The sequence below is a fragment of the Pteronotus mesoamericanus genome, unplaced genomic scaffold (genome assembly GCF_021234165.1).
Source record: "Pteronotus mesoamericanus isolate MK-2021 breed Mesoamerican mustached bat unplaced genomic scaffold, CSHL_Meso_final scaffold_1186, whole genome shotgun sequence".
In the NCBI taxonomy this organism is placed as follows: domain Eukaryota; kingdom Metazoa; phylum Chordata; class Mammalia; order Chiroptera; family Mormoopidae; genus Pteronotus; species Pteronotus mesoamericanus.
Window position 1 is genome coordinate 10,170,258 of NW_026555302.1, and position 27,837 is coordinate 10,198,094.

The 27,837-nt window shown below is 58.1% G+C and overlaps 1 protein-coding gene across 1 annotated transcript; it reads left to right on the forward strand.

Moving 5' to 3' along the window:
* The first annotated feature begins 382 nt into the window (after nucleotides 1-382).
* KIAA0040 (KIAA0040 ortholog) lies at nucleotides 383-27,837 on the forward strand. Its single transcript, XM_054587729.1, has 2 exons — nucleotides 383-503; nucleotides 26,140-27,837. Exon 2 carries the CDS (start codon nucleotides 26,240-26,242, stop codon nucleotides 26,549-26,551), a length of 312 nt encoding a protein of 103 aa, XP_054443704.1. The 5' UTR covers nucleotides 383-503; nucleotides 26,140-26,239; the 3' UTR covers nucleotides 26,552-27,837.

Sequence of the window (27,837 nt, forward strand, 5' to 3'; positions counted from 1 at the left end):
GTCCTGCGGGAGGCGTGTCCCGGGACGAGAGGGCACAGACACGTAACAGCGGGGGCGGGCGGGTGGGGGCAACTGGCGCGAAGACGGAGGGCGCGGCCGGGGCGTGTGCGCCCAAGTCCCAGCGCACCGTGGCCGCGGGCTCCAGTGGGACTCCCGGACGAGCCCAGGGAGCGGGAGAGCGAGCGCGGCTGATTCAGAAAGTTTAGGCTGTGACATCAGCACATCAGCGGCAGGACGCGGTTGGAGTAAAGCCTCAAAAATGCGAGGCGTCGGCCGGCCCGCGGGCGGGGAAGGCAGAGGGCGCCCTTCCCGGCGCAGGTAGGCTCAGGGCGCCCGCCGACCCCGCACCCTGCGCCGCCCGCGGCTGGGACCCGCGGGCGCTCCGAAGCCGAGCCTGGACCTACCCGCCCCGCCCGCCTCCCGCCTGAGATCGCGGTGACGCCGGCAGCACCGGGGATCCCTGGGACGCAGCGCCGGCAGGAAGCCCTTCGGGGGACTGAAAGGTGAGTCTCAAGACTTTTTGTAGTTGTTGTATCTGCGTTTTAATACACTTTAAGCTGCCCTCTTTTTGGAAGGGGACTTCCAGCTCACTCCTTTCCTTAGAAGGATGGGACCAGCGCCCAGGGGTAAGTAACTAACATTGAAGGATCATTTCTAAGTCGCCTCTTGCCCCTCCGCAGAGTTTCCCTCCTTCGCCGGGGTGCCCGGCAGGGGCACCGGACAGTTTGGCTGGGTTTGGGGGGAGTTCTCCGACTCCAGTCGGCAACAACTGCCGGCCCCTAAGAGCGCTTGGACGGGGACACAGGGGCATTCTGTTTGCTACTGAAAAAGTTAAGGCCTGAGACTCTCCAGAAAGTTGGGCTGAGATGTTTCTGAATTATTCCAGGTAAAGCCAAATTTTCACCCGGCTCAGAAAGTGGCCAAAATGAAAACATGGCCTGGAGCCAGGGGTGGAACGGGACCTGCCTCCTCTTTCCCCAGCCTCCCGGGGACGTACTTGCTGGGACGCAGATTGCTTGCGCCTCCCTTCTTTGACAACAGGGTCCCGCGGCCAGCCCCCCACCCTGCCCAGAACCGAGGACCAGTAAGACCTGTTTCCCGAGCGTTTGCAGGAGCTTCACAGGAACACATTATGTCATAATGGAGTTAAGTAAACGACAGCCGTTAGCTAGTGGGAACACCAGCTCTGCCAACCGAAAGGGAAACCAAAGCGGATCAGCACGTCCCTCGTTTCTCGGAGGCGGCGGCAGCCAGCCCGCTGCCACCTCGCAGGACGGCTCCCTGGGTCCCGTCCATGGAGGAAGGGGAGGGAAAGTCCACCGGAGCCACTCCGAAGCACCTTCCGCCCAAAGCTGTTGTGCTTCATTGACTCCACTGAAGTTCACAGGAGCCTGAAGCTGACTTTAAGGATCCCCCCACCCCCCACCCTCGCAAGTCCTGCTGGAGCATGGAAGAGCCTCGAGGTGGAAGGAAGCTGTAAAAGTGGCATGGTGCACCTTGTTCCCAGCCGTTTGACAGGTGGTTTGCAAGGGCCCCCTAAAGAACTCAGCCAGGGTCTTGCCAGGAGTTTGACGACCTCCTGCCTGGTTGGAGGCAGCGGTGCTGGAAAATGATTAGGCCCTTCATTTCCTCTGAGATCCTGGCTCCCCATCTTCACCCCAGATACAATTGTAGGAAAGAAACGCAGTGCAGAACAAATGCTTCCCCAGCCTCGGTCCTTGGTCACCATTCAGCCTGGGGAGGAAGAGAGCCAGGATGGCGTCTGCCCTGTCCCCTGAAGACTACGCCCAGGAGGACAATGAGCACCCCTCGAGCTAAGTCACCGTTTTCCTCGAAGATGCAGGTGTCCCTCCCCTCCACCCATTCATGCGACACTGACTGTGCCTACTGTGTGCCACGCAGCCTGTCAGCGCCTCGGAGTCCCAAGACAGTGAGACCGTTTCTGCTCTCGAGGACGCACCGTCTGATAAATAAGGCAGGCATGGAAACAAACTGCAGCTCAGAATAAGCCACGTCCTCACGGCAGCGGCCGCAGGGGCCTTGGAAGGATCCCAGGGACGGCGTGATACACTCCCCCAGGAAGTGCCGTATTTTGCCATGTATCATGCGCACTTTTTTGCCCAGATTTTTGAGGGAAGAACAAGGATGCACATGAGACACAGCAAAATACGGACGCCTACCCTGCCGAGGTGGAGGGCGGGCAGGGCGTGGAGAATGACCAGGAGGTCCCAGGGAAGGGCGTGCAGCCGAGGACAGGGCACGTGCAAAGGCGGGCAGGCTGGGGACAAGGCGCGGAATGGGGGTTGTGTCCTTGGGTTGACCAAAAAATCATTTTAGTTTTTTCTGTAAATAAAAGACACCTTTTTCATTTTCACCAATAACTTCATTGATTTGGATATGTTGCGTATGTTGGCCATCTCCCACTATTGGCTTCTAGTGGGTAGAGGACAGGGGTCCTGCTAAACGTCTTCCAGTGCATGAGACAGCCCCGCAGCAAAGAGTTATTTGGCCAGAATGTCAACAACAACAAGAAACTTCGCAAACATGTTTTGACATGTTTGATCAGTCACAGCACCTTCGCTATACACTGCACAAATTGTTTTTGCATTTCAGTTGCATGGTTACCTTTCCTGAAATAATAAAGCGTAATAGGCTGAAAATGTTACATGTTTTATTCTGTCTTCGATATTAAAATGGCTGCATAAAAATTCACCAATTTTGATAAGTTTTTTTAAAAATGCACGCTGATACGACAGCTGTCACAGTACCATCTAACAAAATTGTTTTGAATGACGTTAAAGACAACTAAGCGTTACTAGAGCCATTGTACAGAAAAAAGGTGACGGAGTTTTTGGCCAAGCCAAGACTGCACCAAGAATGGCGAGCTCTCTCCTATAGCAGGGGAGGTCATTTTAGGTTATGAAACAGGGAAAGGATGCAGTCAGATTTGTGTTTCGAGAAACAACTAATGACCAGAGAAGGCTGGCTCCTCGCAGGATGGCTCCTTGGAGAGACGGGAGGCGGAGACTGGGAGGACCGCAACTAAAATACCGGCAGTAGGAACCAAGGAAAGAGAACAGGTTTCAGCGGTATGTGTAGGAAGGAGAATCGAAGTCCTGGTGCCCAGCTGCACGTGGTAATGGAGGAGGGAACGGAAGAGGGGAAGGTCATGTGGTGCTGAGCTGGGGGCGGGGGGGCACTGTGCCGCTCGCTCGCCGTGGAAATCCCATGAACTGCGGGAGGAGCGCGTTTGGGAAGCGCGTTGTGGGAGAAGGTGGCAGTGAACCCTCAGACACGTTGAAGCTGGAGACCCCAGGAGAGACCCGGGTGGGGCTGTGGGGTGGGCCGCGACTCCTCGGGCCTGGAGCTCAGCGAGGGCCGGAGGCCGCTCCTGTGGAACAGGAAAGCCGCGGGGCGGGAGCCAAAGCCGCCTCAGAAGAGCATGGGGGCTGAGGGTCCTGGGCGTGTCGGGAATGGCCTACAGAGATTCTTCTCCTAGCACACGCCGGCTTCCCAATGGGAGCCCCTCTAGACGCCCACGGCGCTGCCCAGACGCCTCACAGGTGATACCGGGGATACCGGAGAGAATCCTGGGCTAACGGCGCATGGGGGTACAGGCGTGTTTAACCAAGTCAGCCAGTCCCCCGGAATCACTTCCCCTGGGAGAAGGGACTACTTCAGCTCAACTGGGAGATCTGCCAAGAGCTCCCCAGAACCCCCTGCGGGGGTGTGGGCGAGTCCTGCCATTGTTAAAGTGGAGGATGGCTTCCTCAGACTGACTCCAACTGCCCCCCTCCCCATGGTATTCCCTTAGGTCTGGCTGCCCCCGCCCAGGTCAGGATCTTACGGCACCTGTTGTGGAAGGAAAAGGGCCTTGAACTTGGAGCTAGACAGACGTGGGTTCAATTCTCGCCTTGAGCCCTGGCTGGCTGGCTGGCTGGCCTTGAACAGGTCTTCGAATCTCTCAGCTTCATTTCCCTTACACTTAAAATGGGGGTAACTGTTACTCGCCAGGGCAATGGTTAAAAACAGGGTCAAGTTGAAAAAGAAAGTCCATGGAATGTGCTGCTGAAAGTGTAAGGTTCTATAAAAATGTACGGGATTTTATTATTACCACTCATCTAGGCTCCGGAAGCCATAGGACAGACTGTGCAGGGGCTGGATCTGGGCAGCGCCTTGGGCCCTGACTTGCAGCTTTGGACCAGCATGAGGTATTTTAAGACAGTAGTTAGTTATATCTCCTGTCATATCAACGGCTCACATCTATTCTGGCTGCTTCTCTTTTTACTCTGCGGCCACCGCGGCCAGAACCCCGAAGTGAAGGCCTTCCTGACGCGGAAGCGGGTTCCGCGCTGCACGAGGGCCCCCGGGAGCGCCAGGGGCCCAAAGCAGCCCATCTTCCCCCGCTGGGCCACAGCCACCCGTGCGCCTCCGAGCGCCCCCAGGGCGGATGCTTTGTTCTGATCCAAGGTGCCGGTTGGACCAGCGGGGGCCCTGAATTCCTGCGTGGATGGATGCCGGGGCTGGATCTGGGATTTTTCCCTCTGCCCCCAGTGGGGAAGCCTGACCTATTCTCCAACCCAGTGAAGCTTGACTTCTATGCCAACATCAAACCTTTCAAGTCAACAGACTTCTGATAGGACTGGCTGTTGATGAAAAAAAAAAAAAGGAAGTAACCACAGACTCAAAGGCTTCAAATGGAAAAACACTTGAGCGAGAAGCTGCCCCACCCCCTCACTTTGCGGATGAGCAAACCAAGGTTCAGGGAGGCACAGCGCGTGCCCGAGTCAGCAGCTGTTTGGGGAGGGGCCGGAAGGGGAGCTCCATCTTTCTGCGCAGGAACTCCAGGGTTTCTAGCACCTGGACCTCCAATCCCTCACACAGAGGGGGGACACACGGGGACCGAAATGCTGGCAGAGAGGTAAAATAGAAAGGCTGCCTTCGAGGCTGAGTCCTCCCCAAGCGGCTCCACGGGACGCGGGGCGCAGACCTGGGAGAATTCCCAGAGACCCCGGACAGCACTGGGGGCCTTTCTCGCCCTTCTGTGTTTCACCAACACGCCCTGCCGCCCGCCCTGAGACCCGTGGACGGGACAGAGTTTCCCATCCAACATGGATGCACAGTCTCCCCCCGGAAGAGAGAGGCTCCAGGCAAACCACGGGAGCTCCAAGTCCCAGGCATGGGGACAGAGAGAGGACAGACAGACAGGCACCGCCCGCTGCGAGGGGCAAAGGGAAAGCTGCTGCAGGTCCCAGCGAGGGCGACCCCCAGGCCCACAGGGAGCAGCCCGGGCTCTGGCCGTCTGACGTGGGCCCGGGCCGTCCCACCGGGCCTCCCCCTGGGGACGCGAGCGGACCTTTAGTGGAGACTGGACAAGCGCAGGCAGGTTCCGGAATGAACGTCACACAGGCGCAAGGTTCCTTTCTCACGGTGGCTCTCAAGCGGCCATGGCAGCGCCCAACCCGAATCCTGCCCCGGAGAAGAAGCTTGCTCCCTCAGTGGCAGGCAAGCCGCTGCTCCGTGGAGTTTGTTGCTGAGAAATGAAAGGAAACCTCGCCACGGCTTCATTTCTAGGTCAACACTGACGACTGTTCATAAGCTGCGGCAGACTTGCTTTTAAGCGCCTGAAACTCCTTCCTGCGGGGAGGCTCCTCGCTTGACTTCCACTCTCCTCCAGAGCAAGCCCACCTGCAAGCCAGGCAGGCGTCAGGGAGGCCCACCAGCCACTTCCTCTCGTTGGCCAGGCCAGTCGCAACAGAAAATGGGCCGGAGGAAGGGAAAACTCTAATCACAATAAGGAGGGTTGAGTGTCATTGTGCTTTCGGTCTTCGCCCACCCTGAGGCGGAAGGGGTGTCCGGCTGGGCTGGGGGGATGGAGAGGAAGCTGAGAAGTGCATCAGCTGTAGTACCATGGGAACAGCACGACACACAGCACACGCACGTGTCTTTACCTAAGTGACACGTGACCGTGGTCCCCTTGAAAAAGAGGGCACTGCAGGACAGGTCAGGAGCCCGGCCTACGCACCCCGACCGGAGCAATACCCTGCGCCTGCGTCCTCTGCTGGAGCTCTGTGACCCTCGCGCCACCAGGGGACAGCGTGCCAGCCTTCTGAAGCCCCTCTGGCCGGAGCCCCGAGAAACCAGGGAGCCGCTCGTGCACAGGGGTCCGACATCACCCAGGAACTGACGCTGGGGCCACAGTGACCTTCCCAGCCATTGGGGGCCCGGAGTACACAAATCCCACCCAACCTTCCTCGGCCCTCTCGAGTTTTCACCGTGTAGGCTACGCTCCCCGCAGCCATCTGCCGAGTAGCGCGGCTAAGAGTATGAAGTGCGCCGAAATGACAGCCGTCGTGGTCCCCCACCCACCTGGTTGCTTCCCAAGCGCAGCACAGTCGTTTATTCAACGTCATGTGCAGGACAAGGGGTGACGCTGAGAGGCTTGCCCCATCCGTCAAGCCCCTTCCCTGTAAATGCCTGATGGCTTCCGGCCTCCCGTCTGCCACGCCGCCTTCCGCTCCAGACCCGAGACATTCCCCCTGCCCAGAGGGTGACCCACCCGTCCCATCGCGAACCTCCAGAGGGAGCCAGAAGCAACCGCGCACCCCCGCCACCCAGACACGACCTGCGATGCCACCAGCCCCTCCAAGGGACAGCTGACTTGTGCCATTTTCAGCGGCTGGACGGCACGGCCTTCCCAGCCAGCCCTGGAAAGAACATCTCATTTCCCAGACTGACGCCTGCACGTCCTCCACCCTGTCTGGGATAGGGGAAGCACACACTGTCACCGAGCATGTGTCACAGGGGGAAGAAGGTCTGGTGCTCCTTCCTGACTGGTATTTTCCAGGAATCAGTGTTTCATGGTCTAACAATATTACCCCTTCTGTGGGGGCACTGAAGCCACCGAGCCTTTCAACCTCTGGTTCTGGAGTGAATGGGCAAATTCACCCTGAAAACATAGCTATGACATTTTATATTTCTTAAGCAATTCCTAACGGAAACCGTACCATCCTTTTCTGTTTACCACCTATTAGCTTTCAAGAAATTTTACATTATCTCCTTCCACATACTTTTTTATATCGAAGAGGAATTCACATGACATAAAATGAACCATTTTTTAAAGTGAACAATTTAGTGACATTTAGTACATCCACAATGTTGTGTAACCACAGCCTCTAATCCCACAACATTTTCATCACCCCCAAATAAATCCCCGTATCCACTAAGCAGTTACCACCCCCCACCCCCGACCCCGCATTGCTCCCTCTTCCAAGCCCCTGGCAACCTCCAATCTCTAGGCTGTCTCTCTGGGTTTATCTATTCTGTAATTACATATAAATGGCACCATACAATGTATGACCTTTTGTGTCTGGCTTTCTTCATGTAGCATCATGTTTTCAAGGTTCGCCCAAGGTTTAGCATCTACTGGTGTTTCGTGCTTTTCCATGACTGAGTGATATTCCGTTTATTGCACATAGCACCATTCGTTTATCTGTTCATCTGTTGGTAGACATTTGGCTGTTTCCACCCTTTGCTTATGGTGAACGCGCGCGTACAAGGACCAGTCCGAGTACCTGTTTTCGGTTGCTTTGGGCGCGTACCTGGGAGTGGAAATGCTGGGCTGTATGGTGATTCTTAGCTGAACTTTTTGAGGAACCGTCAGACTATTTTCCCTTCTCTCACATTCTTATCAACATACTTAGGATCCACTTTCCTTTCTTGAAGGTAATGTGCATATTAAGTGGCATACTTTTCTACACCTGGTCCCATATTTCTTGCCATTGATCTTACACCTTTATGGGCAAGATGACCCCTTGCTGTCCGAGAGGTACAGCATCATTTGGATGCTTGACAAGGAGAATATGTGGGTGAATTATAAATGCTTTTGGTGTGACTGAGTAGGAAGCAACAGGCGACAACAGTAACATTTATGGAGCGGGGTAGGTACGCGTGCCAGGCGCTGCGGTAACCCCTTCGCCGCCTTCCTCTCGTGTAACCCTCTCGACAGCCCAACTACGATCCCCATTTCACAGGTGAGGAAGCGGAGGTCTCTCCCAGGAGCTAAGTGCTCTTCCCCTGGCTCCACCTTGTTTTGTTGACAAACCTCTGCGACCCCCAGTTAGATCCCACTCTCCCCCGGCCGCTGCCTCGCTGTAGCCCCAGTGCTCCGGGTCTGGTACGTCATAGCTGCCCGTTAACCTCAGGTTCCTAACGGGGTTCCTAAACACAGGTTCCTCTGCTTCTGCAGATGGAACTCCCAGTCCCGGTCATACTGGCACCTGACTCCAGTGCCTGGGTCCTCGATTTCAGCTCACAGACAGTTCTCAAAACAGACCGGCCCAGGGATCAGGGAAGGGAGGTGGTCAGACCGCTGGGGAACAGGGCCCGGGCTTTGACCCAAGACGGTCCACCTAAAGCGGTAGCGTCGGTGCGGCGGGAACGGTGGGAATGGCGGGAGGAAGTGCTTTGAATCTGGAAAGCTATGGAGGAAACAGAATCCATTCACGGGTCACATCCACCTCGTGGGCTTCTACTTTGCAACCGCTGATAGAGGTTTGCCCCTCTTGGATAAATGTCTCATTTGGTGTCTACCGACCTTGCGCTAAATGTCAGCAATACTGCTGCACGGGTCGGCGGACTGTGTGTGGGGAGGGGGGGCGGGGGGGGCGGGTGAGAGTCAGAGAGAGCGAGCGAGGGGGAGAGAGGTCCCTTTGAACTAGAGCCAGCTGGAACCAGCTTAGGTGGCCCTGTGACCCCAGCGTTGAAATCAGGATTATCACCAAACTGAAGGATATCCAAAGGGATAAAGTGTGTTCAAAGTCGGGGGAGAGGATGCAGATTCCCTGTCCACTCAAGTTTTCTTGCACAGCAATTTGCTTTCACGGCCAAACATATTTATAAAAACACCCTGTAAGGACCTCACCCAGCACGTTGCCCGTCACCCCCAGCTCTGTCCCTGGCCTCCTCCCGGGGCGAGGAGGGAGAGCTGCCCCACACCTGCTGGGGTCTGCGGAGGGATCCTGTGAATCAGAGCTGTCGGGGGAGGGAGTGCTGAGCGTCGCCGTGGTAACCGCGGGAGCTTGGACACCTCAGCTGGAGCTGGAGCCGGGCCCCCTGATTGGACTCCTTCTCGGAGCCAGCTGTACTTTCCTGAGCAACCTGGGACCCCGCCATTCCATCCTCCCCGCGCTGAGTCACCCGTTCTCCCTACAGGTGCCAACTCCAGTCCCGGCCTCCTGGAAGCCCCTCCCAGATTCCTCCCTGGAGCTGACAGCGCCCTCCTCGCTGCTCTCAGAGCCGCTTGTTTGCATTTCCCCTGGGGCCTTTAACTAGTCACGCTTTCCTGTTCTCATCCTGGGCTCAACCATTTCCCCAAGGGAAAAACAAATTCCTTGAGTTCACAGTCTGTATCTTTCGTTCCCTCTGGAATCGGGGCCCAGGTGGCTGGCAGGTGCAGCAGCACCTGGGGAAGCCTCGGACGAGACCAGGGCCCCGGCCCCCCTGCACAGAGCAGGCGCACTGACCCGTCTGCAGCGGGGCCGCCGGCGGCAGACCGCGTGGCTGTCCCTGGCCCCTTCGGCCTCAACTGTGTCAACAACCCAGCTCAGGAAAGGAAGAAAAGGGCCACCAGAGTGTCCCTCCCTCTGGGGAAAGTAACAGGGAGAACCTTTTGCAGTGACAACAGTGAGACAGAGAGATGCTGAGCGCTCCACACACGCGGACTCGGCGCTCTCACCCTGGGAGTCGGGAACCACCAGACACAGCCAGTTCAGAGACACCAACACGCCAGGAACACAGCCGAGCGGGGCTTTCCAACACCCCGCCCCACTTCCGAAGGGCGAGGGCGTCATGTTGACTTTCGGGGCGGCCCCCCGGGAGGCTGAGGCCCATCTCCACAGGAGGCCAGCGATGGGGGGGAGCGGGGGGGCGGTCACGTCTCCCCTCCGGCATCTCTGCTTCTGGCACCGGCAGCCTCGCCAGAGACTCCACAGCAGCCAGTCACCCAGAGAGGCCTGCAGGGCGCACTTACACGCTGGAATGCCCGAGAGTATCTGGCGTCGGCGCCCGGACTGTAAGGGTTCTCCAGGTCCGGAATGTTGACATTCCAGCGGGTGGCTGTTCTCCCCCTGAGTGTCTTCTCTCTGCCCACAGGGCTGTGTGTGAGCCCAGAAACCCGTGAGGCAGAGTGAGTGACCCCTGGATATTCAGGGGCACAGCGGCCGCATGATCCTGATCAGCTGGGAGACCCTGGGTATTTCATGCCAGGGAGCCTCAGTTTCCTCATCTACAGAAATGTGCACCCATTAATTTGGCCGGTATTTTCCAAGAGCAAAACATGCCCCAGATGTGGGAGATGCCGTGAGGGGAACGGAGTCCGTCTAGAAAGGAAGGAAGATGATTAAACAAACATTGAGCCTAAAGCGGGTTGTGGGTGGTCATCATGCGCCAGTGAGGGGTCCAGGGAAGGTTTCCCAAGGGGAACAGCATTTTAACTGAGACGCACATGAGAGGGGCCAGGAGGTTCGGGGCGCGAGTGGGGGATGCTGGGGGGTCCGGGTAAAGGTGTTTATATGAGTCTCCGACCCAGAGAGGGACCACAAAGCCCATGGAGTCTGAGAAATGAAAGGTTTTTGATTGGCAGAGGCGACAGGGTGCCCGTTTGCTCATTTTCCTGGTGCTTTTTAGGAACTAGTGTAGTGAGAAGGCATCCCACCGGGAAACCAGGAGGCCAGGATCCCAGGCCTTCAGCCCTGAACCACTGTTTTAAAAGAATTTTGCACAGGCTTCTGCTCTTTAGTTTATTCATCTGTGGAGAAGGGCAGGAAACCTTCCCCTGCTCACGTGACCGGGGACTGAATGGAGAAAGGTCTCCAAGAGCCTGTAAAAAATTAGGACGTGCTGTCAGTGCAGGGTCTTTGGTGGACTCCCCCGACCACAAACCAACCGCGCCAGCCAACCTGGTGTCAGCTCGAAGGCTGGGGAAGCGACTGCATCCCAGCTTTTATCCCCCTTCCTGCCCCCCCCGACCAAGGGAGCAGGAGGTAAAGAGCAGGGTCTTTCTGATTGGTTTGGTGAAATTTCATTTTGGTTCATAATCAGATTTCTGTCTAAGGGAGAACGTATGCTATTAATAAAAGGGGGTGTTTTCATTGTACTATTTGTGATTGCTGAGCCAAGCATGGGGGCTTCACCCTGCACAATCCCCCGCTTCGGCCCAGACGCACTTTGACTGATGAGGGAGCTCAGGAAGAGAATGTGGCGTCTGAAACGCCGACACTGCTATGTCCCCTGCTCACCAGCTTGCGGGGCTTCCCTGGGGCCCATGGCCCCTCTGTCTGGCCTTCGGGGCCATTGGTACTGTCCCGGCCATGCCCGGACCGCCTCATCCCGTGCTCTTCCTCAGAGCATCTCTGCGCCGCCACCCCAGCCCTGTGTCCTGCACGCGCCGGCCTCTGAGCCTCTGCCCTTGCTGCCCCCTTCCCTCCCGTGCGCCCTGACTTCCCTCTCCCCCCGAATGGCCAGCCCTCCCCATGGTGACATTCTGCACAGGGCTCGGCACAGCCTGCATCTCCTCCCTGCGCCCTTCCCCCTTAAAACCCCAGCCAAGATCAACCCCTCTCCTTTCTCATGGCGCATGCACTTAGGACTTTCTGATGTTTGCTTTAGCCTCCAATGGCTGTTGTTGTTTTTGGACATTACACTTGGAAGGCAGTTCCCGTTTACAAAGAACTGTCATGATATTATTAACTGACTTTCACAACAACACCGGGCGGTGATGCAGTCAGCGGGCTCATTAGTTTCCCGTCTTAGGGGTGAGGAACCTGAGGTCCGGGGGCTTGAACCACCACCTGGTAGGAGTGTTCACAGTTTCATGAAGAAGCTCTGTTCAGATGGGAACCCATTCCTACACCTCTTTGTTCTCCCTCCCCACCATGTTTGTATACACATAACACACGTCGTACATACTTAACTAGCACTTCTTGAAATAAAAATCCATGTGCAACTGCAGCGAAACTAATTCAAATGGCACAATTTATGGATGCATATAATTGCAATTTGTACTATTAGCCTCTTCATATACAAAGAACGACATGTGGGCAGCACCATTTTTATATGTGCAGAGGGAGACTCGCACCCTCTCTGTACAAATGGCCCCCGCCCCGGGGTCACCCAGAGGTCAGCCGCAAATGCAGCACCCCCACCTCCAGGCAGAGGGTGACTGAACGCACTTCTCAGAACTGGCTCAGCAGGGCGGACGTGCTCTGTGCTCGGCCAGCCCTGGGAAGCCCGGGTCAGCTGGCACACGGAGGACCCAGGTTGCCCAGCACCACCCCGCAGACAGGTGACAGCCGCCAGGTAAGGGTGGGGGCTGGGCAGCGAGCCGTGCGTCCGTCCACTCTGGCCTGGAAGCAGGAAGCCCTCGCGGCATGGGAGCCAACTTCCCGAGGCCCCCGGGCCCCCGGCTGCCCGCCGACTGCAGGAGCCTCGCTCTGCCGCGCCCCCTGTGCGTTCTGTCTGGAACGAGTCCGGCTGTGACTCTCAGTCTCTGCAGAGTCTCTAGCAGCCGGGCACACTTCCAGGTGTGTCGTCTGCTCTGACTCAGCGTCCCCTTGTCAGGTGGCTTTGGAAAGTATGTGCCTGTGGTCAGGCCCTCAGGACCAAAGGACCGAGACAGCAGCCCGTCTCCCGCCAGCGCTGCCCCCGGCGTCCTTCCATCCGGGCACACGTGCAGTTGCTTTCTTGTGTGTTTGTCAGATGTTTTCCCCATTTTGGAGATGGAGGAACTGAGGCCCACAGTAGCCGAGTGCCCTACCCAAGGACACTCACTAAGTCACCGGCGAGACTCGGGGCCGGCTTCTCAGGCCACAGTCCACGAGCCCCGCTGCTCCCCTGGCCCTTGGGCAGCTGTGAGCCAAGGAGGCAGCTCGCGTGACCACCTGCAGGAGCCTGAACAGATGCAACCAGGGAAAAGTCAAAGGCAGACCTGGGGCCCCACAGACTCTCCCTTGAGGAGCACCACAAGGACGCCTGTCCCCTCCTCTGGCTGCCCCAAGCCACCTGCTGCCCTGGGGACCCCCTTGCCTTCTGACTCGCCGGGGCAGGGCCATGCATTCAGACCATTTGCTCTGTCAAAACGTTCCCACCCAATGTACTATTTCTTCAAGTCCCTGATACTCTGAGTGTTAGTCTGACTTTAAGAAAAAAAGCGTCCTGGGCTGCTAATGAGAGAGAACACCTACAGGCTGGCCCGAGCCCGCCGGCCACCAAGCCGCGAGCCGCCCGCAGAGAGATGGAGAAAGGTCTAAGTGACGGGCCTCACTGTCGCCACTCTCAGCGGCCCACGCAGTTTCCAAAACGTCGGCCATAAAGCACTCAGGGCTCCGGGCAAGGACGGAACAGAGATGGTAGATGCTGACGGGTGCAGGGTTGAGGCCTAGGAAAGGGCGCCTCTGTGTGTGCGTGCGTGCGCCCGCGCACATGTTAGTATCTGCGGGGTTACCCCCAGCCCCGCGCAACTCACAGCATAAGCAGCGTCTTCCATCCATCCTCCCCCTTCTCCTGCTTACACCCACGACAATGGCTGCAGCCCCCTTCGGGACGGGCATTTCAGGGGCGGAGAGGAAGGCACTCGGGGGATGAGGGCAGCAAACCGAGGGGACCGGGGACAGGGTGAGGCTAGTGGCCATTCCACAATTCCTCGGTCACAGGAGCTCGGCAGTAACAACACATCAGCACAGAGGCATCTAAAGCTGCATCTGACGAGACAGAGAAAGTGCCACGCACTTCAGAGAAAGAGAGGCTGCTGGCTCAAGGGCACTCGCATAGGTCCTCTGCGGTCACCAACAATGACTTACCAAAGCTGTAAAAAGAGAAAAAAATCTGCATTCGACAACACAAGGGATGCAGATTTGGCCCAGAGCACCCTGGACGTGAAGGCTCGCCCTCCAGTGCCATCCGCTCCTCGCCCAGCCCCCCACCCCTGGGGCAGGCCCTGAGCGCTCCCACCGCGCCCCCCTTCGCAGGCCTCTGCTCCCCGCTGTGGCTCGGCCCTTACTTTTAGACCCTAAGATTGCAGCAAGGTAGTACTGGACTTTTAACTGTCCTGAACTTCTGTTAACACTCCAGTGCCACTCTGTGCTGCTGTTGGGTTGCATACTTGTCTATTTTTGCCACCTCGTTAGTTCTCGAGTGTTCCAGCCTGCCCACCGCACCCTCGACCACCGCTGAGAAAAATGAATCAGCTGTTCCGTTGTTGCTGCTAAGTCCGCAGAACGCCGAGTTCCCTTCTGCAATACTAAGGCGGATTATGCAACTTCGAATTTAAGGTCTATTTTTTAATTACCACCTGTGTGGGAGACCCAGAGTCACACAAGCGCTTCGTTGTCTTCTTGCTTTTTCAAAAAACACACTTTCCCTCCAAGAGGAGGTGACGTGTGAAGACTCGGCCTTCGGTGACTGAGCCTCCCCCTTATTTGTGGAACAGAGAAGGCGCCGCCCCGGCCCCACCCTGCTCCCACCCAAGATGACTTCAGAGCCTGGGCTCAGCATCGCCAAAAATAAAACTTCACCTAGGCACTTACCACACCCACCAACACGCGCTCCAAATGCTTACCAAAGAGCTTTGAAAAATAAAAATGAGCACTGGATAGCCAAGGAATTGCGCTGTAACCATGGCTACAGGTTTTATTAGCACTAACGCCAGGATGTGGTTGGATCAGACATACGCAGACGGCAAACGCAAGTGCGTGTCGCTGTCACCGTGTGTGCCCGCAAATCTCCACGTTAGAAATGGCGCTTATAAGACCGATTCATAAAGGACCGGGGGACGGGCGGGAGGGCCAGGCTGCACGGCTGGCGAGGGCCGCCCGGAGTCCCCATGTGAGCTTTCATCCAGCCCCTTCACGCCGTCTTTCCACCACGCCACTGCCTTGCATTTAGATTGCAATTCTCCCTTCTCGGTGCCCTTTTCACATGCACGTCCTGTGTGTTCTTCACAACACTCTTTGGACATATCAGGGCCGCTCCCTAGCTCCACAGCTTGGATGAGAAAAGGGCTCAGGAGGCAGAACTGCTGGGCCCACAGCCAGACACTGGGAGCACAGCCAACCCAAGGCTAGAACTGGGTCCTCCGACTGCTCGCTTGCCCCTCCGCCCCCTGCAGCCCTCTGCCACCCTTTGGGGTCGTCCTGGGTGTGTTTTGAATCATATTCACGGCTCCTGCAGAGGTCCCTCTTCTTTCTCATTTGATTAGCCCAAGACCAGGTCCAGCCCTCAAGCTGGAAAGGAAGTCTTTCCTGTTGCCCTCATTTCTGCTTCAAGCCCCCGGCATGGCTCTCCCCTGCATACGGGACGGCACCAAGACCAGGTAGCGTAGTCCCTACTGCGTGGGAGTGGGCAGTCCAGGGGCCAGGGAGGGGCCAGGAGCCGGGAGCAGGGGGGGGCACGGGGCGTGGGGGGGGGGAACAGAGGCCCTGCTACGGCGCCGGCCGACCCTGGCCAGGTGGGAGGTTAGCGTGGCCAAAGCTCAGGACCAGCTGCAGACTGAGAACTTTGTAGGAAATCGGAAAAAACATTAAATAAAGGGGCCTGTGCATTGGATATAATCCCCAACGCCCACTGTCTTGTGCGGTATTACTCTGTGCTTCTCTGCCGACACGTCTGGTCCGGGAGAATGTGAGCTGCTAAGTCACAGAAGGCATCATAGTTCATCAGGAGTGTACCCACAGGATGCGGACTTTAAACTGGCCAACGGATGAAGGAGCGGGTGAACACCCCCCATCCCAGAAGACATGGTTCGGGGACTACAGTCCTCGGCCTCCCGAGGATGCTGGCTGTGGGCTGCGTACACGGCGGTCACAGCAGGATCCTGGGACTCTGATGGGGCTATAGTCAAACCTCTTCTGTACTGGAGCGGCTGCACGGCCTTGGGCAAATCAGTTAAATCTCCGGTAGCCTCAGTTTGCCCGTCTGTATAATGGGGGCACAAAGGCCCACCCTCCCAAGTTGCTGAATGAGGCCGCGTCAGTCAAACCTTGGTTACACGCACGGAGTTGCACTCTGAGTAAGAATGTGACGAAGGGCAGCTTTTTGATTCAACAGAGCCTCCCCTCTTCCTGTGAAAGGTGATAAGACATTTTGCCAGGGCTCTGTTTTGAGGCTTTGGCCTCCTGAGGTATCTATGTCAAAAGAGGCCAGGCAAAGGAAAACAAGTGAGCATTCTCGCTGAAATGAAGATGAGAAAGCCGAGAGAGAGGGACAGAACAAGGCCCCCCTGAGAAACTGGGTCCTGGGGTCAGAGGGCTGAAAGGGAGAGGCGCGGCTCGGGACGGACGGACACTCAGCGGCGAGGCAGGGCGGGGGCAGCCAGCGCGCCTGCCCCAGTTCCCTCGGAGCCGGCTGGCTCCCTCTTCAAACCGGGCAGTGAAAGCTGACCAAACCCTGCTTACGACAAAACAAGTCTTTCAGTGGATCTTTTCACCTTTCTCACAATGTGAGCGGTATAATAATAAATACAGTGTTACATCGTCCCAAGGTTATTTTAAGGCGCCCACTGTGTAAGGCGCACCTGAGCTGCATGCTTTCCACACTTCGCATCTCTTTCATTCCCAGCACCGCATTCACTCCCTCACTCATTCACTCATCCACCCATTCCTGCATTCATGGTCCCTCCTTCCCTCCCTCCCTCCATCCATCCATGCAACAAACACTTACTGCCGCCCACTGTGCACGAGGCCCTGTGCTGGGTACTGAGACTAACACACAGCAGCACAATGGATAAAACACCCAGCCCTTTGAGAAAGGTGCTCCTATCTATTGGCAGGAAAGAAAACAGAAAACGTGCTTGAGTGAGTGATGCCCAGACTCCACACTATGTTAGTGGAGGAGGCAAAATGCCTGACTACAAGGGTTCTGGTTCAGGAGAACACACGCCAGAAAGTTTCCTTGATGACCTCAGAGACAGAAATATGAGGAAGTTGTTGACCAGCTAACAGGCTGGAGAGACTGACTGTATTCAATCATATTTAGCACAGTTGGAATTTTCAAAGAATCAGACAGGACCAAGCGTCTCACCCTAAGGGTGACTGAAAAAGACTAACTATTGGCAAAGTCCACGGCATGGACCCTTTGGAGACAACATAATTAGGACGGAAAGAGAAGAGGCTGCAAAGGGGAACGGAGATAAAGTGGCTAGAGATTCTTCCGTAACAGAAAGTCAGGGGAAGCCCAGGTAAACAAACAAACAAAAAAAACCCTTGTCAACTCGTTCCACTGTTCTTAATTATGCTCTAATAATTTTCCTGGTATCATCTTTAAGTAGAGAGGGTGTCTTTTACCTCCCCGGCACTTCCTAGCATAGCTTAATTAATCCTTGATTGATTGAAAGACTGACCCATTCGAATCTGGAGTGAAATGAATGGAGCTTTTTAATTTTCTCTTCTGCTGAACCTGAAATAGAGCGCACAGTAATTAGGGAAGGACCTCCTGTTATCAGAAAGTCCCAGCTACAGTGAGCCCTCTGTGGCTGAGCAGGAGGAAGGTGGGTGATCACTGAGGAGCTGATAGAGCCCCACTCCCGCCCCCCACTCCCGCCCCCCACTCCCTGCTGCTTTCAGTGATAGGGGGTTTCTTCATCATTATTCCCTCCCGAAACGAGCTAGTTGTCTGGAGGCTCTGGCTGGCCTGGGGGCTCCAGGGTGGGTCACTGTCATCCTAGTCTGGCCACAGATGTGACTGTTCTAGGCCCTTCGTCGCTCCCACTCTCCCTCCCCAGGGGCCTGGGTTGACTGATGAACACTTTTTCAAGACCTCTTTTCTTTGAGGACCTCTGGGCTCACTGGCGTGACGTCACTCACTCACTCAGACTCCGGGCATCTAAACAGTTCTCACTGAGCTCGTTTCCCAGAGCAGGGGGACTGTCCCGAAGGGGGTAAAGTGAGGAGGGCGTCGCGTGTGAATGAGAAGTTCCTCCTGCCGGGGCTGCGAGGCAGGACGGTCTGCAGCGGCCGAGCTGGACAGCCGGGCTAAGCAAGGCCTCTGGGTGGGGCAGGGGATGAGGTCACATTTCAGCAGAAATGCGTTTGAACCGAGCTCTGAATGTGATGGAGCTGAGAGGACGTACCACGGGGACGGGCAAGGTCCTGCGGGGTGGAGGGGGACAGGCCTGAAGTAAAGAGGTGCGCGCAGGGCTCGGGGGGTCCCGATCTGGCCCGTGGGGGGAGACGGCTGGGGAGAGCGAACAGAACAGGAGCACCCGAGGCGGGTCAGGGAGCCGTCCCGTGATCGGGCAAGAGACGGCGGGTCCTGGCCTCAGACCGCAGAGCAGTGGGTGGGTTTGGCATAGATTTTGGAGACAGAGCCGAGGGACAGACCCCTGACGGGGTGGAGGTGGGGGTGAGGCAAGAGGGGTAGCAAGGGGCCACACACTGGGTGGTTCAAACAATTTCCTCTTTCCATGAGGACACAAGCCAGATAAAATGACAGGCCCACGCTACCCCAGTAGGACCTCATCTTAACCAAGAACACCTACAAGAATGCTGGGTCCAAGCAAGGTCGTGTTCTCAGGTGCTGGGGGTTAGGAACCCCCAGCCTCTCCAATGTAAACCGGGCCGGGGGGACACAGCCCCCCACCCTCACGGGGGGAACCAGGCCACATCGGTCTGCTGCTGAGTCCCAGCCCAGAAAGAACTCCTTCACCGGGCGCTCAAGCGGCAGCGCCAGGTGACGGGCACAGCGTGAGGCCGGCCCGGCACACGGCCCAGTGAGACCACGGCGGTCAGGAGCTTCTGAGACTGAGAGGAGCCGAGAAAGCAAATAAGTGTGACACACACAGACGAGGCCCGTGGCAGGGGGTTGACTCGTGGAGCCCGGCGGAGAAAGAGGTGCGTCTGGGGAGGCGGGGACAGAGGCCCCGAGATGGGACCCTTCCAGGCAGGTGGCACAGCGCATGCAAAGGTCACCGTGGAGGAAAGCAGGGGTGCTCGGGAGAGCTTAGGGCAAGCGGGGTGATGAGGGGCCGCTGGGGACGAGGCTGGGATGACAGGGGCGGGGGGGACCCAACCAGGAGAGCTCTGTCCTCGCGAAGATGAGGCCGAGCAGCACCATGATCACTCGCGGTTTCACTAGTTGGAGCTGGAGGGAGGCGAACCAGAGCCACCCTGGGGCTCGGACCAATGTGGCGACCGGGGAGATGAAGGGGGCGGGGCACCTGGCTGCCAAGGCCCCTCGCTCCGCCCCCCGCCCCCCCCCCGCCCACGCACGTCGCACGCACACCGCCCTGTGTTGCCCAGCGGGAAGCCCATGTCGCTGTGCAGGCTCAAGGTGCCAGGGCGCTGCCCCGCCCCGATCCTCTAGCGTGGAGACTCCTTCCCGCCTCGGAGCAGGCGCCCTGCTGGGCTCTGTGTGCGCAGCGTCCCTGTCAGCCCTGGACCTCAGCTCCACGTCCCTCCTTGGGGCCACGCCAGCTGCTCCCGGGGTCACCCTGACAACACCTGCTGGCGTATTTGTGCGGTTCATCATCTGCCGGCTCCCTGCAGAAAGCAAGCAGGTCACTTCGCCATGTCTGGGCCGCCCGCGGCTGTGCCCACAGGCCCAGAGCTCGTCAAATGCACGGGCAGGGAGAAGCGAGGACGGCGTGGGGGGACAGGGCGGTGCGGGAGGGGGCGCGGGTCCGACTCAGCGTGGAATGGGGGATCCGAGGAGAGAGGGCGAAGAGGTCTGTGCGCGCACGACACCGCGCTCAGTGGTATCTGTGTCCTGACTCTGAACCGGCCACTTTGAAAATGGCTGAGTATCGAGCGAGCCCCTCACTACGGGAAAAGTGCAGGGAGGGGAGAAGGCGCGCTCGTTGAAAGGTGACCGCGACGATCAAAGTCACGGCTCCAGAATCACCCTGCTTTCTACGAAGGCCAACAGAACCACGGCGAGGTAAGGAGTCAAGGGATGGCCCTCCAGGCCGGCCTATGCGGCTGCAGCCAGGCCTGGCCCTGGGAGGCATCGCGTCCGCCACTGGTGGACTTCACAGCAGCCTGTTGCAATCCACTCCCCTTTACAATGAGAAACCTGAGCCCCGACCGAGGTTAAGGGACCCGCCCGCCGTGACACAGCTGGTGAGCAGGAGGGTCAGGACTTGAGCCCAGGAAGCGGGTCGGCACCAGCACCCTGAGGCACTCGGCCGAACCCCTGCTGGGTCTGACCGGCACCTAGGGGGCTGCCGAGCCCCCCGCCACTGTTCTGATCATCACCGACATTTGCTTGTTTGTCGCGTGTGTTGGCCAGCACAGGCCAACTGCGGCAGCAAAGAATCCTTCTGTCTCGGAGGCTCCACCCCACAGAGGTTTATCCACGCTCCTTCCGCTATTGGCTGTGGTCCGCACGCGTGCTGGGCTCCCCAGCCACCCAGGGACACCGTCCTCCACGGCGGCCCCAGGAGCCCGGGAGTCCTCCCAACACAACTCCAGGACCCCGCGCCCCTCAGCCAGAGCTGAGGCGCGTGGCCCCACAGAGGTGTCCCGGGGCGGAGCAGCGGGCCGGCCTGCGCCCGGGAGGGAGGCGGGCCCCTTGCCGCCGGCACCTCGGTGCTCAGTTTTCAGGACTTCTGTAGGGAGGCCCGGCAGGAGGAGGAGCTGGGCCTGCGGGCACTGACCCCGCCCTGACTCCACCAGCTGCCCCCTGGGCCTCCAGTTCCTCATCGATGTGGCGGGACCCACCCGCCACGAGGCTCCGCCTTCTTCCAGTCCAGCACGTCTCCGTGGGGAAGCAGCACGTCACTGTTTGTAGCGATTGCAGTGCTTCTGTCACCTCTATACTGACCGTCTGCTTGTGCTTTTGTTCAAAATTGCAACCACAGAGGAAAATACTACCCCATCTTCAAAGCCTCCGTGCTGAGTTACACCCCCTAAGTGCACAGCTGGGGGAGGAAGAAAGGCTCCCACTTTGTGCCTGGACTCGTTACTTGAGGCAATTAATTAAACTGGGGAGAATACTGATACCTACCTCATGGTGCCCAAGGCCAGGTTTTGGTTATAAATCTAATCATCGACCCTCAGATTATATTCTGTGGTGCGGCGATTTTTGTACAAGACAGTCCGTAACCTATGAGACGGTACCTGCGCACGTCAGGGGAGCAAGGTGAGACCCGTCAACACAACACGCTCCGGCGGGCAGGGCTCGTGATACGGACTGGGGTTCTGCTCAAGCCCCGGCGGCGGCAGCGCGCGCCGCTGCTGTCACCTCGGGGATTCTGTGAGGGCTGCACGGTGGCTTTGAGAGCTGGTGTGAGGCTTGGGCAGGCAGGTGGAGTCACCTGGGGCTGGCTAAGACGTCACAGGTCCCCAGGAGACAGGGAGGGGAGTCGGGTAGAGACTGTTGGATGCGACTCCTAGTTTAGAGAAAATCAGTGCCCCAGACTCGACGACCAGAGCGGGACCAGGGCTTGGAGACAGCAAGCCCAGCCCAGGGACACTTCCTCATGTCCCTCTCCTGCCACATCTGCTGGAGAACACCCGGGCCAGGCCATGCGTCCACCCTCCGGCGCCACCCTCACCCGTCCGCACGGCCGCTGGCCCCAAACAACGGTAGTCGCCACCTCCCGCGGCCGCCCTCGCGCGCCTGTGCCCCTTGCCTCAGTGACAGAGCTCATCACAAACAAGATCGACCATGGTCCCTGCTTGAGTACAACCTATGGCTCAACGGCAAACAGCAGCCACCAACACAGCTCAGGGGCCCCGTGGCTGAGGGGCCGCCTACCTTTTGGGCCTGGGTCACCACGCTGTCCCCCCACTCGCTGCCGCTGGGGCCCTTCAGCCACATGGTTCTTTCTGGCTCTTTTCAGGAGAAGCAAGGGGTCCGACTGTTCATCTGAAAAAAAGAACAACGAACGCATCGTTTCCCTGGGGTTCCAGACTGTTAGGGACACCGCTTACTGTCCCAGCAACGGAACTCCCGGCCCTAAACTCCGGGGCTCTTTGGACGCCGCGGCAGGAGGAAAGCCTGTCCAGCCCATTCCTGGCGAAGGCTCAGCGGAAGTCAAGTCCGCGGCTCAGGACTTTCCCGACGCCCGACCTGTGTTCGCCGTTCCTGTAATTCGGACCATAGCAAAGTCATCCCATGCAGAGCCTGCCCTGACCGCCCGCAGGCTTCTCCTCCCAGCGCCGTTTGCGACTGCACTTTCACAGGGGTCTGCTGGGTTCTCTGACGCGCACACAAAGGCGGGGCTCAGTCCGCGGGTCCTCGGACACAGCTCCCAGCATGTAGCACACGCTCCATAAGCAGACACTGGCCGGATGTGGGGCAGACGCCTGTCCTGATGGTCATTTCTTCTAAACCACTTCCCCTTAACCCCTCCCGGTCCCCGTGCTCGCCCCGCCCACGACTGAGAGGCTGGTGTGAACCATAGCGCCCCACCCCTGCTCGGGGCGCTCCAGAAGGACCACCAGTGTGAGGGCCCGCGCTGGACACAGCTCCGGGGCAGCTCCCGGTTCCCCAGGACGGATCCGACGTGCCTTGGACACAGCGAGGGCTCCCGAAGCCTGGACGAAGCCTGGGACGGCTCCAGGGCCTGCTGAGGACCAGTGCCCCCAGCCCCACCCCCACAACCACAATCAAACAATCCGGGCTGGTTGGCACCTATGCGGGTTTTACAAGAATCGACGAGTGTCTTTCAGTGTCAGCGACAACTAAGAGCCAGCAAAGGACAGGTTTCCCAGAGTGCATTTCTAAGGCCTGAAGTGTGGCTCCTTTTGCAAAAACAGTCTATGGAAGCACGAACTTTTCATTCCAATCACCAAGGAGATACTCAATTGTTTCCTGGAAATGCTAATAATGTGAAGCTCATGAATATTAATGAAACACTATAGATTAGCAGAGACCAGCAGTGGGGGGCCCGGGGGGGGGGGCCTAAGAGAGAGTTCTCAGATTAAAAAATATAAAGAATACCTTCCCATCGGATTTCCCCCAGACTGGGTTCCCAAATGTTAATGAATCCTCTCTTTGGCTGTATGGAGAACAGACTCAGATAAGCGCCTCTAGGAATCCAGAAGTAAATTATTGACTTAGCTTTAGCTTGAAGAGAAATCTATTTATTCAAAGGCTTTTTTAGGTGCCGTGGGATGGGCGACTGTGAAGCAAAGGTTGGTAGGGGTAGGAGGGCCCGGGGCATTGGGACAGGCACACGGTGCAAGTCCACGCTTCTATCTCAGCCACTCGGCGGCCCGAGTTGGAATTTACTGATTATATTTGGCTTTTATGGCACGATCCCTCAATGACCCGGGCCCCTTGGGGCTTGTGAGGCTCCACAGTAGCAGAAGCCGTATCTTTGTCCATCGTGACTGAACCCTCGACGCCTACCACCACGCACGGCATGAATTAGGTGCTCAACACCTGCCTGTTCAATGCCGAGGGCCTCTCTAAGAGCGCTCTCCAGAGCTCTTCAGCAGCTCTGGTCTCCGCGTCCTCTCCGGCCTGGTTACTAAGCCCCCAGAGGAACACGCCCTCCGCCCCTGGGCTGCAGCCCTCTGCTCTGGGCTGCGGGCCCCCCAGGTGGCTCCTGTGCTTCGCAGCTTCAAACCTTCCTGCGCCTGTAACCTCTGAGCATCCTTGACCCACGCTTCTCTGTCCAGATGCTGCTCTCCTTCCAAGGTCCTCCTCCTCCATGGAAACTGTCAACTGATGTGCTGTCATTGTCTAATTTGAACCACAGCAATGCAGGGCAAAGAGCCTCTGGTCCCAGGAAAGCTTCCGTGTAGGATCAAAGTAGAGAAAAGCACCCAAGTCTTCCCACCACAGTGCAGCAAAATCCCTCTCGGTAGGCCAAACACTGCTGGGCCATCGGGCTGAGGTCAAAACAAAGGTCATGGCAAAGTCAGGGGACCAGTGGCATGGCAAGAAGCAGTGAGTGGCTGCGGTGGGTGACAGGGTACCAGGCGGCTTCCTCTGTCGGGGGCCTGTGGGCCGGGTGGCATGTGGGCGACCCGGGGCACAATGCTGCCAGGCCCCGGGGTGGGGGGTGGGGCGCGCACTGCGACTTCTGAGAATAGTTTTCTTTGTGGCCTGTTGCCTTAAGCTTGGGCGGCCACGTGCTTCCTGTGAACCTTCGCTTGGGCAGGACCGGATTTTTGCTGCCTGGCACGCCTTTGTGAAGTGTCGAACAATGGGAAATCAATCTCTTTGCCATCTTTGTCGACAACCGACCGGGATAAAGGTTTAGGTCAATCCTGGGAGTGACCAAGTTATCCAATTGTCGTGAGAGTCTGTACACCCCGGGCTACTGCCCAGAACAGGTTGATAACACCCGGCGGGGACGGGGAGGCCCAGAGCGACAGCTGTGAACGGCCCACCCCGGGGCGTCCGCAGCCAAACTTCCCAGCGTGGGCAAGGCCAGCTCTGCCACCCCTCGCTGTGGGGCCTGCGCCTCCGTCCCCCCGGTTGCAGGACTGGGGAGTAGCCACGGCCGCCTGGTAAGATCGTCACAAAGGCCAAATGACCAGCAGGCGTAAAGCGACAAGTGCCAACTTATAGTCTCACTTCCTCCCATGGGCCCCATGGCACCGTCACAGGAGACAACTTAGACAACTGTGTGAATTGTACCATGAGGGTGTAGGGCCACCGGCCTGCAGCCCCGGACTGAGGTCACGTGGGCTTCAAAGGACACAGGAGCCCTGGGTGCAGGGACGCCTACAGAGCGTGCTATCCAAGGAAAGAGGCCGCAAGGACAAGCCCCGGGCGCCGCGGCAGCACATCACCCAGGGCAGGGGGCAGGACGACACAGTGGCTCTGGCCCCGGTCCCCCAGCGTTTCCCACCAGGGACCACGTGCCACCCTGCCACTCATTTAAAAGATGGAGTACACAAGAAGGTGATTAGAAAACTACCGACAGAGACACAATGGTTAAGTAACATTATCCTTCGTTCCTCCACTGGCCCAGCAGCCTTGGCAGAGGCTGGACGCACTGAAGAAAGTCCAGGGGTCTGGGTGCTTGTCACGGCTGTGTATCCCCGGACATGTCACCTCCCACCCCGGGTCTTTCTCCATTTTTCAGTGAGAGAGTTGGTTGGGATGAGAAAACCGAGGGCTTTGATTGTTGGGTCCTGGGCAATATCTTGCACCGAGAGGTCTCTTAACTTTTCTGGAATCATGCCTGTCCTCCGAGTCTCATTGGGACACAAGGACCTGAGGATTCCAAAACTGAAGGAGCCTCTGGGACCTTACACATGAGCGCCATGGAGGGGCTGAGGAGGGGCCAAAGGCAGAGGGGCTGCCCTGGACAGGCCACCAGAGCAGACCCAGCCGGAAGGTGGGCTTGGGACGGGAGCAGGGGGTGTCCCGGGACCCCAGCCTAGTTTCCAAGCACCGTGATAGAGCCACCTTCAAGTCCCCTTTTCCACCAAGAAGCAGCAGACTGGGGAGGCGGCTTGGGAAGGCTCGGTTGAGGGACAGCAAGCAGAGACAAGGGTCCCAGGGGTGAGGGAGATGGAAGCAGAGAGAACCAGCAGGTGGTCCCCACCCCAATCATGACGCGTCAGATACAGGCGTGGGATGTGAGGGCGGGGGCCCGGAGCAGGGAATGGGGGTGTGCGGGGACAGCGAGGACCAGGGTGAAGCTGGATGAGGACTGGCGACCTCGCAGCCTGGGGAGTCCAGGGCCTCCCCAACAGGCAGCCAGACATCAGCCTTTCACCTTGTGCTTCAGCCTCCGTGTGCATGAAAACGCCAAGTTGTGTTCGCAAAAGGTTGGCTACAAAGCTGTCCTGGCGGGGTGTGTGCTCAGTGCCTACCCGGTGAGCGCAGCGGGGTGAGGATGGAGAACTGCTCTTGTAGAGGCCCCAGGGAGCCACACACACTGACTGTACAGGTCATTTATCCAGCGACGCTGAGCCTTTCCCGTGGGCTGGGTCTGACAGCCGACTATTTTTACATCCTCAGCCCCATGCGGTGTGTTATCCACAGCAAGAATTAACACATAGAATACATATTGACTAAATGCATGCATTTCTCTTGTTTACGGAGCCTCAATAATAATGTCAGCGAACTCCGGAAACCTTCGATCCCCTCCTCTTTCCTCGGCCTGGGATCTATGACGTTATCGAGGGGTGTACGGCACGCCACCACGTTTTTCTTGAACCGTCTGTTTGCTCCCTTCAGGTGCGCTCTGGGGCGGGCCCAGGCCCGAAGCCGGAGGAGGAAGTAGCAAGTGCGCGAAGCTGTGTCCCCGAGCCCAGCGCTCGGCAGTGAACTGAGCGCCATGGAGAAAGTCAACTCCTTCTTCAACGACATCTGGGACATCCTCATGACCAAGCACCAAGAGGGCCTCTTCAACACCATCTGCCTGGGCGTCATCCTGGCGCTGCCCCTGCTGGTGATCATCGTCCTGCTGTTCGTCTGCTGCCACTGCTGCTGGAGCCGGTGTGGTCGGTGTGGCCAGTGCGGCCAGCAGCCAGAGCGCAGCAAGGGCAAGAAGAAGAAGAAGAAGAAGAAGAAGGGCGAAGACGACCTCTGGATCTCTGCTCAGCCCAAGCTCCTGCAGATGGACAAGAGACCATCGCTGCCTGTCTAGTGAGGCAGGGAGCAGAGGGACGTCCGCCTCCGGGGGCTCAGCTGCCTCCTGGCCACGCGCATGCGCAGGGCAGGGAGCAGTGGCCCCTGACGGGTCCTGCTCACATCCGCGGAGGAACTTCCCGACCAAGGAACAAACCTCGGACGGCGTGTCCCCGTGGAGGGCTCTCCCAGGGGGCGCGTGGACACTTCTTGGGCACTGTCTTGGCAGCTCTGTGGCCAAGAGCCGTGCTGTCTCCTGCAGACTCAGGCACACTTTCCACCTCCTTCTGGCACAGCCCATAGGCAAACGCACAAGGAACACGCATCTGAACATCCTGACACGTCTCCCGATGCCCACACACACACCATGCTCACCCTATACACCGTATGTGACCTGCTCTTGCAAAAGCGTCTCACAGGAGGAGGGCCCGGCCAGATGCGGGCACGCACGCGCAGTCCCGTCGCCGGGCAAGGCTGCGTACTCGCCTCCGTTCCCTCCGCTGCTCAGGTTACAGAGGCGTGCTCCCCTCCTCCTGCTATCCCTGCAAACCCTCTGCTGGAAATCCTCCTGTTGGGACACTTCAGCGACCTGGTACAGCCCCCCTTCCATGTATATGGAGACAGGCCCAGCAAGTTCCTGTGCTCCGGCCCCCCTCCCACCCCGCCACCCCACCTGGGAGGAAGCATTTAAAGTGGGACAGCTCCGGATTCATCAAAAGCTGTTGTCTCGCAGCCCCCACAGGGTCTGCATTACCACGGGTGGGTGGTCCGCGTGGCCCAAGCCCCCTCCCTGTGAGACGCTGCCCCCAGAACCACCGGGTAGGGTGCCCTCCTCCACTCAAGAGCACACAGCTCTGGGCAGAGGCTCCCAGAAAGCCATAGGGACTCAGAGACTAAGGTTAGGACGCTCACTGCGCTGGGCTGCACCGCACACTGTGCCGGTGAGCGGGTGCTGCGCCCCAGCGACGCAGCTGCCACGGAACCGTACGTGCCCCGCGGGGAAGGAGTTAAGGCGATCGCTGGGACAGCCTCACAGAAGGCGCGCCGTCCCACGGTGGTCACTGGAGGCGTGGCGTGGTGCAGGTCGGGCACAGAAGGTACAGTTTAAGGGAAAGGAGGATGAAGTTATTCAGAGGTTTATTAATATTTATCTAGAGGTTCAGGCAAGTGCCTTGCACACAGAGGGGACGCGCTGCTGCGTGAGGATGTGGGGGGTCTGTGATGATGCAAAGGGTAAACTGGCGACACCGCACCAGCGCCACCCTCCAGGTGAGCCCACTCATCGCTGCAACGGGTGGGGGCCGG